The 15,255-nt window shown below is 44.4% G+C and overlaps 1 protein-coding gene across 7 annotated transcripts in view; it reads right to left on the minus strand.

Annotated features, from left to right (window-relative positions):
• Window positions 1-12,508, minus strand: part of LOC141052858 (nucleoside hydrolase-like) — a 74,312-nt gene extending 61,804 nt beyond the window's left edge. Inside the window, exons 1-2 of one of the 7 annotated variants that reach the window (XM_073550167.1) lie at window positions 12,388-12,508; window positions 6,499-6,700 (exon numbers count right to left, since the gene is read on the minus strand). In XM_073550167.1, the coding sequence (XP_073406268.1) occupies window positions 6,499-6,514 (16 nt within the window). In that variant the 5' untranslated portion in view covers window positions 6,515-6,700; window positions 12,388-12,508. Of the gene's footprint in view, window positions 1-134; window positions 284-6,498; window positions 6,701-9,774; window positions 9,997-10,104; window positions 10,126-12,387 lie in introns of those variants that run through there. The other 6 variants (XM_073550169.1, XM_073550171.1, XM_073550168.1 and 3 more) reach the window with 6 other exon arrangements.
• Window positions 12,509-15,255: the final 2,747 nt, after the last annotated feature.

The raw sequence follows: 15,255 nt of genomic DNA on the forward strand, positions 1-15,255 counted from the left end.
GCTAGATAACTCCATAAACTTCCAGCAAAAAAATAAATAAGAGAGTTCATACAGTGGTATGAGAAACAGAGCAGTTCAGCTGCTCAATATTCAAAGTCCAATATGTGGCCTCTTGCATAATCAAAGCAACTTACACAGGTCTTACACCTTGCATGCACATATCCAAAATACCAGAGGTGTTTGCAACTTTACTCCCAGACAAGGAATGAACAGCTCAGCTGCCTTTTCTACCCAGCTGTACTTCCTGGATTTGAGGGTGGGCATGACTAGTTCCGCCCATCTCATCTAATCATTCCCAACAAATCTGGCCTATATATTGGTCCTATTAATCCTCTCAGCATCACCTATCCAGGATTCTGCCAGCTTTCTGCCCAAAGCCGGGTACTGGGAAACCTCACCAAACATGAACCTTATCCCACTAAGGCTTGACCAAGCCGATATGACATACCTGAATGGGCTTCCTTTTCATTGGTTGGTAAACTTTATAGTAGCCCTCACCAACCCTTTCCAACACTTAACACCCTTGCTTGTTCTTACCCACAAAGCCCTCCAACAGTGTGGCACCCCCCACATCGCCTCCCTTATTTCAGGGTCATCTTATTTTGCTTTAATTATTGTATTAACGTTGTTACTTATGAGTGTTGTATATGAACTGTTAAACTGTAAAGTGCTGCGGAATATGTTAGCACTATATAAATAATATATTTCAGTTTTTCTTTTTTAATAAATTTTTCAAAAATTTCTACATTTCTGTTTTTTTTCAGTCAAGATGGGGTGCAGAGTTTACATTAATGAGAAAAAAAAATGAACTTTTTTGAATTTACCAAATATCTGCAATGAAACAAAGAGTGAAAAATTTAAAGGGGTCTGAATACTTTCTGTACCCACTGTACACCTGGCAACTACCACCTTCCCAGGAACTGGCACATATGGAAGTGTAGCCCTTACAAGGGTCACTAAACTTCCAGAGTCCAGTAGCCCTGTCACTAAGACACTGTTCAGTCACCTGGTATTCTTGAGGACCCTCACTAAGATGAGGAACAGCACTGCAGGCAGTGTAGGCAAAGAAGGAGCAGTCCATCAAGGTTGAGAGACAATTGGTTGATATATGACCTGGGGCATGACACCTCAAACAGACAAGGTGTAGCCTTGAACCTGATCTGACCCCTCCTGAGACCTTGGTCACAACACAGCACCAATAGCAGCACAGCCTCTTGGAGCGCCTAACTCTAAGGCTATGTGCACACGCTGCGGTTTTTGCTGTGGTTTTGGCCCTGCGGAACTGCAGCAATTCCGCAGACATGGTACAGTACCATGTAACCCTATGGGTTTTCAAAACCGCTGTGCTCACGCTGCGGTTTTTTCCGCAGCATGTCAATTGTTTCTGCGGATTCCGCTGCGGTTTCACACCTTTAACATAGTAGAGGTGTGAAAACGCAGGGCAAAACCGTAGGCCAAACCGCAGCAAAACCGCAGGTCACTTTACCTGCGGTTCCGCGGGAAAAAACCCACAGTTTAATCTGCAGCGTGTGCACATAGCCTAAGGCTATGTGCACACGCTGCAGATATATATATATTAGGGTGAGGGAGTTGCCCAATTAGACCATTTGCCATCATTTTACCCTGTGATTTCTATGTATGCCACTGATTAACATCGCACCGACCGAAAGTATGGTAATCTAAATCCAGTCTTATAGTGACAAGTATATTATACTGCATGCATGGTGATATCCACTGACGTCCAAGCTCTGAAAAGTAATGGCATATAATCCTGCGTGATTATAAGGGCCAAAAAGTACAGGTCATTAGGGGTTAACAATAACACAGATGTTGGCTATAAGTAAAAAGGGAAATATACTACATTACAAATAGTGTGTTTTGCTTTTTTATTGTCAAATATGCTTTTTCAAAACACAGCATGATCTGTTTTGACATTAGTGCTTGTGTTTTTCCACAGGCTTCAGTGTAGAGCTTTAAACAAATGCATGAAAGACATATGTAAAACATTTCTGAATGCAAGAACAAAAGAAAAAATTCAAGGGGTTTATTTTTTTTTTTTTTAAACCAAATAAAATCCCCCCCCCCCCAAAAAAAAAAAAAAAACTATTGCGAAAAGCCCTTATGATTCTAAATAATAATAATGTCCAACATTACCATTGTATGATAACTATGAAACGAAATTATAGTTACGGTACTTTTTTATTTGGCGAGTTAATAATAAGCAGTTTTAAGCACAGGAAAAAGTTGATTTTGTTCTTCATCTCAATCCTGCAAGGTAGGTTGTTTAATGGGTCTGACAACCTGACCTGCAGGTCCCCTTTTTCCTGTTGTAAATGATTGGGTGCAGCTGGCTTGTAGCACAAAATGAGGACTCTGGCTATGTGCACACGTAGATTTTGGTCCTGCAGATTTTTCAGTGCGGATTTTTAAAAATCCGCAGGTAAAATCTCAGGTCAAAAGACCTGCGGTTTACTTGCGGATTAGCCTGCAGTTTAGCACTGCAGTTTCACACCTCTACAATGGAGAAGGTGTGAAACCGCAGCGGAATCTGCACAAAGAATTGACATGCTGCGGATTTGAACCCGCAGCAAATCCGCATGGAAAAACCCGCAGCATGTACACAGCATTTTTCAGTTTACCATTGAAAACAATGGTACTGTACAAAGCACCTAAATCTGCTGTGGACCCGCAGTTCCTGAAACGCTGCGGATCCGCAACAGAATCCGCACCGTGTGCACATAGCCTGAAACATATTCCTGTCTCTTGAGGCTATGTGCACACGTAGTTTTAGGTGCTGCGGATTTAGAAAAATCTGCAGGTAAATTCTCAGGTCAAAAGACCTGCAGTTTACCTGCAGATTAGCCCTGCGGTTTAGCCCTGCAGTTTCACACCTCTACAATGGAGAAGGTGTGAAACCGCTGCGGATTCCGCACAAAGAATTGACATGCTGCGGATTTGAACCCGCAGCAAATCCGCAGCATGTGCACAGCATTTTTCAGTTTACCATTGAAAACACTGTACAACGCACCTAAATCTGCTGCGGACCCGCAGAGCCTGAAACGCTGTGGATCCGCAGCAGAATCCACACCGTGTGCACATGGCCTAAGGCTATGTGTACACGCCGCGGTTTTGGCTGCAGCAGAACTGCAGCAGTTCTGCAGACAGTGTACAGAAGCATGTTATCCTATGGGATTTACATTCTGCTGTGCACATGCTGCAGATTTTTAACTGCGGAAAAGCTGCGGTTTTGAATCCTCAGAAAGAAATGACATGTCAATTTTTTTCTGCGGATTCTGCAGCGGTTTACCATCTTCTCCATTGTAGAGGTGATAAACCGCAGGGGAAACCGCAGGCCAATCCGCAGGTCATTTTACCTGCGGTTCCGCAGATAAAAAATACGCAGACCAATCCGCAGCGTGTGCACATAGCCTAAGGGTTGCCCAGTCCTAGTATAAGGCCGGGGTCACACTAACCGACGCAAAATACGGTCAGTATTACATGCGTAATACGGATGAATGGCCCCTAAACAGTGCTCCGTATGTCATCCGTAAGCAAGGTGTGGTCGCGTATTTTGCGCATGTAAGCATCCGTATGTAATCATGTAATCCGTATGGCATCTGTATAGCGAGATTTTCTCGCCGCCTTGCAAAATGGACATATAATGGAGCCCTATGACAGAGTTTCTAACAGAAACCAAAGAATAGATGTAGACACATAGAATGCATATATGTGTGTGTGTATATTCTATGTGTCTATATCTATTCTTTCGTTTCTTTATTAAACCTGTCAGTGTGAGTTTACTGTATAGAGCACTGAATTGCCGGCTTTGCTAAAAGACACCTGGTGCGTATTTCTCGCAGGTCACATGTGTGGTCCGTGTGTAATCCGCATTTTTTGCGCACCCATAGACTTGCATTTTCGTATTACGGCCGTAGTACGCTGACAATCGCAGCATGCTGCGATTGGCACGGAGCGTAGAATACGGATGAGAAATATACGGCTGTTGGGAGCTGCCCCATAGAGAATCATTGGTCCGTGTCTAATGCGTGCTTTTAGCGCCTCTCACTCGGCCATATTCCTCGCCAGTGTGACCCTGGCCTAAAAGAGAACCTGTCATGGGATTCACGCTGTCCAAACTGCAGGCAGACACTGACTGAATTATTGGGCTGTGTGCACACGCTGCAGATTCTGCTGTGGAATTTTCCGCACAGATTTTGCTAAATCCGCAGGTAAAATGACCTGCGTTCAATACATTCTATGGGTGAAATTACTCTTGTGAAGACTAGTATCTCTGCAAGAGAAATTGACAAGATGCTGTAACATCTGGCTGCTGTGGGTTGGATGCTGCACAAGTATGCAGCCTCCAACCCGCAGTGTTTACTGATTGTTAGCACATACCCTAAGGCTGTGTGCACACGTTCAGGTTTTTTCGCGGTTTTCTTTTCACTTTTTTTAGCGTTTTTACCATGCAAAAATGCTTTAAAAACGCATACATTAAGCAGCCTATTATTAGAATGCATTATGCAATTTTTGTGCCCATGATGCGTGTTTTTCTGCAAAAAAAATGCATGGCAGGAAAAAACGCAGCATGTTCATTAATTTTGCAGAAAATCTGCTGATTTGCCATTATGTTCATTGTATTAGGATGCTCTGGAAAAAACGCGAAAAATCCGCAAAAAAACGCAATAAAAACACGAAAAAAATGTTGATTTCCTGAGGAGTCTGGTTGTTCTCAGGAAAAATCTGCTTATGTGGGCACATAGCCTTAGGATATGTGCACACATTGCGGATTTGGCTGCGGATTTTTCTGCACGGATTTTGCTGAATCCGCAGGTAAAATGACCTGCGTTTTACCTGCGGATTTATTGCAGATTTCCTGCAGATTTCGCCTGCGTTTTTACACCTGCGGATTCCTATAATGGAAGAGGTGTGAAAAAACGCTGCGGATTCCGCACAAAGAATTGACATGCTGCAGAAAATAAACAGCAGCAAATCTGCGCTGAATTTTCCGCAGCATGCGCACAGTGGATTTGGTTTTCCATAGGTTTACATGGTACTGTACACCGCAAGGAAAACTGCTGCGGACGCAGGGCCAAATCTGCTGCGGATCCGCAGCCAAATCCGCAAGGTGAATACACACAAGGGTGTGTGCACATGTTGCGGATTCTGCTGCGGATTTTTCCAAACCACAGGTAAATCCGCAGGTCAAAAGACAGGCGGTTTATCTGTAGTTTTTCTGTGGTTTTCCCCTGCGTTTTGACACCTGTCATGGAGCAGGTGCTAAACCACTGCGGAATCCGCACAAAGAATTGACATGCTGCGGATTGAAAACCGTGGCAAATCCGCACCGTGTGCACTGCGATTTTCATTTCCCATTGATTTTAATGGTACTGTACACCGCAGCAGAAACTGCTGCGGATCCGCAGGACCAAAACCGCTGCGGATCCGCAGCAGAATCTGCAACATGTGCACACACCCTAAGAGCTCATTAGATATGATTCGACAATGCAACACTGTGAGGTCAATGTTGTGTGACATGTTCACCACATAGTAGCCTGACCTGTACAACAAGTATTTTTGGTGCTAGCTGAGCCAGAAATCTAGGAATTTTAGCTTAGTACATATTCCCCACTTTGGCAGGTCATTCACATTCTGTTTTATTATTGAAGCTGTAAAAGGTTAATATACCGGGGAAAAAAGAAAATTGAACTAAATCCAACTGCCAGATATAAATGAATGTAGATATCAATTAATAATTGTTAAATGATTGTTGAACATTGTGTTATGCAAAAGGTGAGGGTTTCGTGCACACATTTTTTTTCCAAGTGGGCAGAAACGTTTGTTTTTCAGGTGGAAGAAGCTCAGGAAACGCTCCTTTTCTCCAGCATTTTGTAAAATTAAAGCGTCCAGTTTGTTAGCATTTTCTGGTCATTTGTGGAGTGCTTTTTCAATGTTTTGACCACCAGCAGTATTTTTTTATGCATTTAAGGGCGTATTTTTTTGTGCTGGTGCTTTACGGACTAAACAATAAAGAAGTCACTATATTTTTCAAGCAAAAACACTGATAAAATGCTCATCTTCAGAGCACCTTTTGAGGTTTCCCATTGGCTTAAATTGTAAGCATGGAGCATCTTCCCAATGGAAGCCACCTGAAGAATGCTAACACAACACTTCTTTTACCCACTTGGTGTCTGTGGAGACCTGAAATAGTTGAAAGATGCGCAAAAGCCTGAACATATGTACACCGAGTCATTTTCACATAGAAATGAAAATATTGTTTGGAATGGTTTGTTAGAACCTTTTTTTCAGGTGGGTTTCAGAGCGGACCCACTCCAAACCTGGCTAAAAAAATGTGTTGTGTGCCTATATGCTGAAAAAGAAAAAAGGTTAAATGTATCAGCTTATGATAAACATGTAACTGCCATACTCTGTCTGAGAATCTTGTAAATGATACAATGACAGCTTTATCCCTCAAAAATGTAAATAATTAAAACATACCTTGTTTGCACTCCATGATAACCAAGTCAACGAGCAAAACTGCTATTTTGCTGTGTCTCTACAGAGAAGAGTGTGTGAACTGAGGAATGTTCTCCTTTAACATAGACCTCTGCTGCTTCCCTTGGGTTCCCTCGGGCTTGAATATCTGTGATCACACTGTCTTGTGAGAAAACTTGTCAGATAAGAAAACTTTCTGCTTTAACTGTGAAGAGGCAGTACAAGAGAAGCAGATCAAAGTCAACTCCACTCCTTCTACATTGAGCAATGGTGTGAGCTGAGCATTTCTGAGCACCTCCTACCTCACCAATTGTGTACTACCTCTGAAAAGCAGAAGCAACCCAGGAGCAAGTCAAGCTGATTTACTAATACCTAAGCCAACTGGAAAAACTTTATGATGACAATTTATTGATCAGCATTTTCTCCTACTCCTGTTATCCATTTTGGACTGTATACTTATAGTTCCCGGGCAAGGGCCACTTTGCTTCAATTTGTAGATCAGCCCTTTTCATGCTGTTCTTAACCATTTTGGACTATGAAATCTACAGGGCATGATCTACTGTTTCATTGCTGGTAAATGTTTCAAGGGTATTTCATTTAATTTGGTTGTAGTTTTATGTATGTACTAGCTGAAGAGCCTGGTGTTGCCTGGGCATAGTAACTAGCTATGGTTAGTTATAACAAATTATAATGATTATACTGCACATAAAAACATTTCACATCATATATTCAACACTACAGATTTGCAACACAAATTAAATGATTACCCAAGTATTGATAGTATTTTATTCTCAACTCATTCAAGAGCCTTTTGATAAACAACATTTTTGGTTTTTCCTTTTGGTACAAAGCTGAACAGATTTTTGGCAGTTCCAACTCTTGAACAGGTCACGTAAAGCTGACCATGATAAAAGCATCGAGATTGCAAATCAATCCCTACTACTTTCAAGGACTGTCCCTGAGCATCATTAATGGACATTGCAAATGCCAGTTGAAGTGGAAACTGGAGGTGTCTAAAATCAAAAGGCAAATCAGATGAAATGAGTGGAATTCTTGGAATGAAAATGTCCTCTCCTTTGGCACATGCTGTATCTAATCCTATCCTGTGTGATACTGTGTGCTGAGCTGTGCATCTAATCCTATCCTGTGCGATACTGTGTGCTGACCTGTGTATCTAATCTTATCCTGTGTGATACTGTCTGCTGAGCCATGTATCTAATCCTCTCCTGTTTGATACTGTGTGCTGAGCCATGTATCTAATTCAATCCTGTGAGATACTGTCTGCTGAGCCATGTATCTAATCCTCTCCTGTGTGATACTGTGTGCTGAGCCATGTATCTAATTCTATCCTGTGAGATACTGACTGCTGAGCCATGTATCTAATCCTATCCTGTGTGATACTTGGCTCCCCCTGCAGTCTGTGTCATGGGGTGGTCTGTGTCAGCACGGTAATAAATTGTGTTATTTTCAGCTTTACAGAAGGACGATAACACTATAGAAATGATAAGAATAATAGTTCTTAGTTACCACAACTGTCTACAAGGAAAACTGTTGCTCATAGCAATCAATCACAGCTCAGCTTTCATCTTTTAAATAGCTCTGGTGAAATGAAAGATGCTTAGTGATTGGTTGCAAGGGAAACTGTTGCTCATAGCAACCAATCACAGCTCAGATTTCATCTTTTAAACAGCTCTGGTGTAATTAAAGATGCTTAGTGATTGGAGTGGGCTTGATACACACATACACTCAGTTTTATGTATAAACCACAAGCAGTGGCGGATTAAGTGGACTATGGGCCCGGGGCTGTTCATAAAACCTGGGCCCCCGTACCCCACTTCCCAGGAAAACATTTTCTGTCAAAATTTTGTGGCTCTTCTCACAAAAACACTGCATATGCTGATTTTTAGGTATACAAATTGTAACATTTATTAGACCATAAAAACAAAGAAAAATTACTTTTTTCTCACAAGAAATTGTATTGTATGGTCAAACAATATAAATAATATTAAATCGGCTGTTCCCGAATTTGGCGCCCCCCCAGGCGGTGAATGGCCTGCTCGGATGCGGGGTCTGGAAAGGAATAAAATGGCCGCGCTTGGGAGGGGGTACCGGCCTGGCCGGCTACTGGTTAGGGATGTTAATGATTAATCACACAGTCACAGACAGACATTCATTTCTGACACACTGCCTGCGACAGTGCTCCCAGGCAGCACAGACAGTAATGTGCAGGCTCAGCTCCGCCTCCTCTGCCCCTGGCCGCAGTATAAGTTACACACATATATATATATATAAAACAATACCAAATGGAACAATTCGCAATGTACCCCAGGCGAGTCACCATTTGTAAAATTATGACTCAAAGGGGATTGATTATGGACACTCCCACATAACATGTTAACACAAAAAAATGGAGTGAAAGTCCAAAATATTTTAGAAACGTAAGAAATTTATTATACATAAATCGTACTGACAATTATAAACAACATCTACAATGAAGGAATCGGGTAATATCAGCTGCTAATTGTCCTGTCCATATAATATTAAGTGAAAAGGAGCCAAGTGCTTCTTGTAATGATGGGCCATAAAACCGGGACACAAAGTGTAGGGAAGAACCCAGGTGCGCACCCTGAGGAACAACCCCGTTATCCCATGCTAAAGTGCTTACCCATCATGTGCTCCAGCCTCCTGGACAAGTGCAGTGCCGCCACGCTGCACTTGCGCTGATGGCGGCGCTGCACTTGTCCTGGAGCACATGATGGGTAAGCACTTTAGCACGGGATAACGGGGTTGTTCCTCAAATAAATTTCTACGTTTCTAAAATATTTTGGACTTTCACTCCATTTTTTTGTGTTAACATATAAGTTACACTTAGGCTGTGTGCACACGCTACGGATTAGGTGCGGATTCATCCGCGCAGACTTTGTAAAATCCGCAGGTGAAACCGCAGGTCAAAATACCTGCGGTTTTACCTGCGGATTGCTCTGCGGTTTTTCATCTCCTCAATAGAGGAGATGGCAAACCGCAGGAGAAACCGCAGAAAGAATTGACATGTCAAAAACCGCCGCGGAACCGCAGCAAAATCCGCAGTGTGTGCACACAGCCTTACACAGGCTGCCTGCGACTGCCTGGCTGCTGTGTGTGTGAGTGTGAGTGACTCTGTGTGACACTGAGGAAGGAAGCCGTCCGCAGGGAGAGCTCAGCAGCTGACTGAGCATGGAGGGAGGCTGGGGAGAGGCAGAGAGCATCCTCCTCCCAAATGGTGAGTGACCTGTGACCCACCTGCGCTAGCCGCTGCCAAAATCTCCTGCTAATACTCAGTCCTCTTCTCTCCTCACTGTGCCTCGGCCGGCCGCCTCCACGCTTCTCTCCCGAGTCCCACAGCACAGAGAGGAGGAATTTCTGCTCCTGCCGTGCTGCGACGCCCCCACACACGTGCCGCCTGGGGTGGCGTGGCCCGCCCCCCCTTCCTACGCCACTGGGCGGCGGTGGCTCACACAGATGCCGACCGGATTGGCCCCTGCCCTGGGCCCCCAAAAAACCTTGGGCCCGGGGCGACCGCCCCTATTAAGATCCGCCACTGACCACAAGCACACAGGCAAAGATGCTTACCTTACCAGGCGGCAGAACAAATGCATTAACCTAGTCTTTTTTGGTGTTTTTCTTGTTAGAGTAGGGACTCGCAAAAATGGGGACCTTTGATATAAGTTGCGAGCTTACGTAATGTGGCCATAATATAAACTAATACCTCACATAAATTGCTATGTGTTTTTTTGTACTTTATATCTTTTCAGGGTGTAGCTAGGCCCAGAAGGCTATGTAAACTATGGCCTCTGTTCACACGGTATTTTTTTTTTTTTTTTAACACTGGCTGGCCCACCTAATCTAAATGTATGGGCGTCATTAATGGATTCAGCCAGATGCTTTGCATTTTCTGTGTGAACACTGCCACTACAGATTCTATTTTTTGCAGAAATACCAAGCAGCCATTTCGTGATTGTAGGCTGGCTGCCTCATCAGGTATTTTTGCACCTGTGCCATTTTATTGGGTTCGCTGCACCTTGTTCTGTGGCCTGGGCAGGTAAGCATCTTTGCCTGGTAGGTTTTGTGTAACTTAGTCTTTTATTTGTGTTTTTGTTGTTAAAGTAGGGACTCGCAAAAGTGGGGACCTTTAGCGTAGGTTGCGAGCTTACGTATTGTGGCCATAATATAAACTAATACCTCACATATATTGGTATTTTTTGCACTTTATATCTTTTCAGGGTGCAGCTGGGCCCAGATGGCTCTGTAAACTGTGGCCTCTGTTCACACTGTAAGCATTTTTTTAACACTGGCTGGCCCGCCTGATCTAATAGTATAAGCGTCATTAATAGGATCTGCCAAATGCTTTGCATTTTCTGTGTGAACACTGCCACTACAAATTATATTTTTTGCAGAAATACCAAGCAGCCATTTCCTGATTGTAGGCTGGCTGCTTCAGCAGGTATTTTTGCCCCTGTGCTATCTTATTGGGTCCGCTGCACCTTGTTAATGCATTTGTTCTGTGGCCTGGGCAGGTAAGCATCTTTGCCTGTGTGCTGCTGGTTTTTGTCTAACTTAGTCTTTTTGGTGTTTTACTCAGATAGATAGATATATATATATATATATATATATATATATAGATGATTATAAAATGTTAACACTGGCAATATATGACGATGAAGCTGTAAAATCCTGTAACTTATACTCTATAGAAAAAATTGCAAAAGGTTTTAGGGCACCTAAAAAGAATGCAATGCTCTCCGTTTTGCTAAGTATTTTGAGGTAGAAGCATAATAAATTTGGGAATTTGTCATGGTAGCATTTGTAGTGTTAGTATTTTAGATCAACACAATCCTTAAAGGAAACTTGTCATAAGATTTTACCCCTATAATGTATCAGGGGCACAGTATCAGCATCCTAATGTTTAAATCAAACCATTACCAGTGTTGTAGTGGAGTGTTGATTGTAAAATACATGTGGCTCATGCACATCTACTATGCTCACATCATAACTGCATGTACAATTATAGTGGTTTACATTAAGTTTTTTTTGCTGGAATCCCCAAGATAAGTGATAACTTTCTGATTGGTGAGGTCCAACCACTGGGAGATGCAGCAATGGGAATAACGGGGAACTTTTATTTCTGTTTCAAAATGGAATGGCAGGGTAGTAGTCTGACCGCCACTACATTCATTCTCTATGGAGCTGCCAAAAAAGATGTTAACCCCTTAGTGACGGAGCTAATTTGCAGCTTAATGACCAGGCCAATTTTTACAATTCTGACCACTGTCACTTTATGAGGTTATAACTCTGGAACGCTTAAACGGATCTCGCTGATTCTGAGTTTGTTTTTTCGTGACATATTTTACTTCATGTAAGTGGTAAAATTTCTTCAATATGACTTGATTTATTTAAGAAATGGAAATATGGCGAAAATTTTTAAAATTTTGCAATTTTCCAACTTTTAATATTTATGCCCTTAAATCAGAGAGATAGTGTATGTCACAAAAAATACTTAATAAATAACATTTTACACATGTCTACCTTACATCAGCACAATTTTGGAAACAAAAATTTTTTTTGTTAGGAACTTATAAGGGTTAAAAGTTCACCAGTGATTTCTCATTTTTACAACAAAATTTACAAAACCATTTTTTTAGGGACCACATTGTCATGCCCGCCATGTCCGTTATGCCTGTCATGTCTGTTATGCCGCATGACCCCTGGAGCAGTGTGCATGTGCACCGAACTATCATGCCCGCCATATCTGGTATGCCGCATGACTCCTGGAGCGATGTGCACGTGTACTGAATTCTCATGTCCGTTATGTCTCGTGCTGCAAGATGCCTGGAGCGGTGTGCATGCGCGCCTTACCTCATGGCTGCACGCCGTTGTTAGGTAACCGTCCGTCACTGTGATTCTGCAATCCTCTATGTATTACTGGAGCCCTGATCATGTGACCTTCTGTATGGTTCTGCCCAGTCTGATCTAGCAACGCTCTCTATGATCCTGGAGGTTCTGAACCGGAAGTCCTTCCCTGATCCTGACCCGGAAGTCCAGGTGCTCTGGTGCTATATCAGACCGCCCCTTCCTATGGTTGGGGCCTGAGTATTGAGTTGCTTCCCTGCATGGCTGCTTGGTCTGCTCGGTCGCTCTCTGTACTCTGTGCCCCTGCACTCTGCCCTGTCGTGCGTCTCTGCACACGCTCTGTGCTTGTACTCTGCCTCCTGTCTCGTGCCTTGTCTTGTGTCGTCTCTCGTGCCATGTGTTGTCCGTGTCCTAGCTTTGCCTTGTAGTACTTCCGCTGTTCTCTGCCTTAGCCTGTTTCGCCATGTCTGGTCTTTGCTATTCTGAGCCTTGGTAGTACTTCTCATGTTTCTTGTCTCTGCCTGGTTTTCCGTGCTCTGTCCTATGGTGCTCTCTTGCACACTTCCATGTCTAGTCTCAAGGTACTCCCTTGACCTGGCTCTAGGCTTCGGCCTATGCTGCGTTGCTAGACTCTGTCCTATTGTGCTCTCTTGTACATTTCCACGCTAGTCTCAAGGTGCTCCCTTGACCCGGCTCTGGGCATCGGCCTACGCTCCGCTGTTAGCTCTGTTCTCGCTCTGACCTGGCTCTGTATTTCTGCCTACGTTCCGCTCATTGTTCCGTACACTGCCTAGCTTTGCCTTGTTTCTTGCTTCGCCTTGCCTTGTTTCTTTGTGTGCCCTTTGCATGCGCCTGACCTTCCTAGCCTCCTGCTTGTGCCTCAGCCGTGCCCGCCCTAGCCATGCCTGCCTGCTTGTGCCTCAGCCGTGCTCGTCGGTCAGTGACAGCTGTGTCGCCTGTGCCCCAGTCTGGTTCGCTGGAGTCTTACCCGCCTGTTTGTGCTGCAGCCCGTCCAGCTTAGCCAGTGCCCCAGCCGTGCTCTCTGTGCTTCCTTGCACCTACGCTGTCTCTGCACTGTGCTCTCCGTGCTTTTCTTAGCATGCGCAGGCCCTCGCCTGCCCCGTGGCATACCTCCCCGTGCTTCTGTGAAAGTATGCGCAGGTCTAGCCATGTACCCTGTCGTGCCCTCTCGCACGCACAGGTCCTAGCCTGAACTCTGTCCCTGGAGTGCCCTCTGCACGTGCAGGACTCTGCTTTTAACCCTGACCCTGGCGTGCCCTCTGCACGTGCAGGACTCTGCCTTGAACCCTGACCCTAGCGTGTCTCTCTGCACGCGAAGGACTCTGCCTTGAACCCTGACCCTAGCGTGTCTCTCTGCATGCGCAGGACTCTGCCTTGAACCCTGACCCTGGCATGCCCCTCTGCACACGCAGGACTCTGCCTTGAACACTGACCCTGGCATGCCCCTCTGCACGCGCAGGACTCTGCCTTGTCCCTTGTGCCTTGGCGTGTCTCTATACACGCATCCAGTCTTGCATGTTGTTTCGCACTTTGAACCTGGCATGCCCCCTACACACACACCTTGCCCTGGACCCTGGTGTGCCTCTAGCACGCACCCTGCCTGGAGTCTTGCCTTGGACCTTGGTGTGTTCCCTAACATGCACCATACCTGGAGATCCGTTGTGCCACCTTGCCTGTACCCTGGTTTACCTGCTGATTCCCGGAACCTGCCATCCCTGCCAGAGATCGTAAGCATGAAGTCTACAGCCTGATGCCCTGATCCCTGCCAGCTGTCCGGAGTCCGATGTCATCATGTCCTTGCTGGTAACCAGGCTTGCCTTCTAGCACGTACTATTCCATGGACCTTGGCGTGCCACGCACGCACCTTGCCGTGTTTGCTTGTTATCACATTTTGCACTGAATGTTATCCTGAATTTGTCTTAATGAAGATACCTTGAACTTACGTCTTGTCCTGTCTTGTTTCCTGCACGTCCTTGTCGTCAGACACTCGTACCTAGTGTCTATCTGAGCCGGCCGTCTGGTGCCAACAGTCGTGGTGGCTCGCCCCCTTGGTCTTGCCCCTGACACTCCCTGTATAGGGGGTGGTTCCTCACAAGGTCAGCTCGCCCTAGGTGGGTGGGTGCCACGACCCAGAGGTTCCACTCTAAAGAAAAAGTTGACTCAGCGTAAGCTTACCTCGCAACACACATCACATTTGAAGTCACTTTGAGGGGTCGATATGACAGAAAATACCCAAAAGTGACACCATTCTAAAAATTGTACCCCTCAAGGTGCTCAAAACCACATTCAAGAAGTTTATTAACCCTTAACGTGCTTCACAGAAACTGAAGCAATCTGGAAGGAAAAAATTAACATTTAACTTTTTTTACAAACATTTTATTTCAGAACCAATTTTTTTTATTTTCACAAGTGTAAAAACAGAAAATGAACCACAAAATGTGTTGTGCAATTTCTCCTGAATATGGTGATGCCCCATATGTGGAGGTAAACCACCATTTTGGCGCACGGCAGTGATCAGAAGGAAAGGAGTGCCGTTTGACTTTTTCTTTTCCAATAATTTTTATTGAATATTTAAATACAAATAAGAAAGGAGGGGAGTGGGAGGGGGGAAGGAGGAAAAAGGGGGGGAGGAAGGGGGAAGGGTAATAACAAGGAGAGGACCACAAGGTCCGAACAGGCTTTATATAGTGTCTACATTAAACATATTTCGTTTGACTTTTTCAATGCAGAATAGGCTGGAATTGAGATTGGACGCCATGTCGCGTTTGGAGAGCCCTAAACAGTAGAAACCCCCAACATGTGACCCCATTTTGGAAACTAGACCCCTTAAGGAACTTACACATCTAGATGTGT

The sequence above is a fragment of the Dendrobates tinctorius genome, unplaced genomic scaffold, assembly GCF_039654945.1.
Source record: "Dendrobates tinctorius isolate UK_male_01 unplaced genomic scaffold, ASM3965494v1 ptg000163l, whole genome shotgun sequence".
Taxonomy (NCBI): domain Eukaryota; kingdom Metazoa; phylum Chordata; class Amphibia; order Anura; family Dendrobatidae; genus Dendrobates; species Dendrobates tinctorius.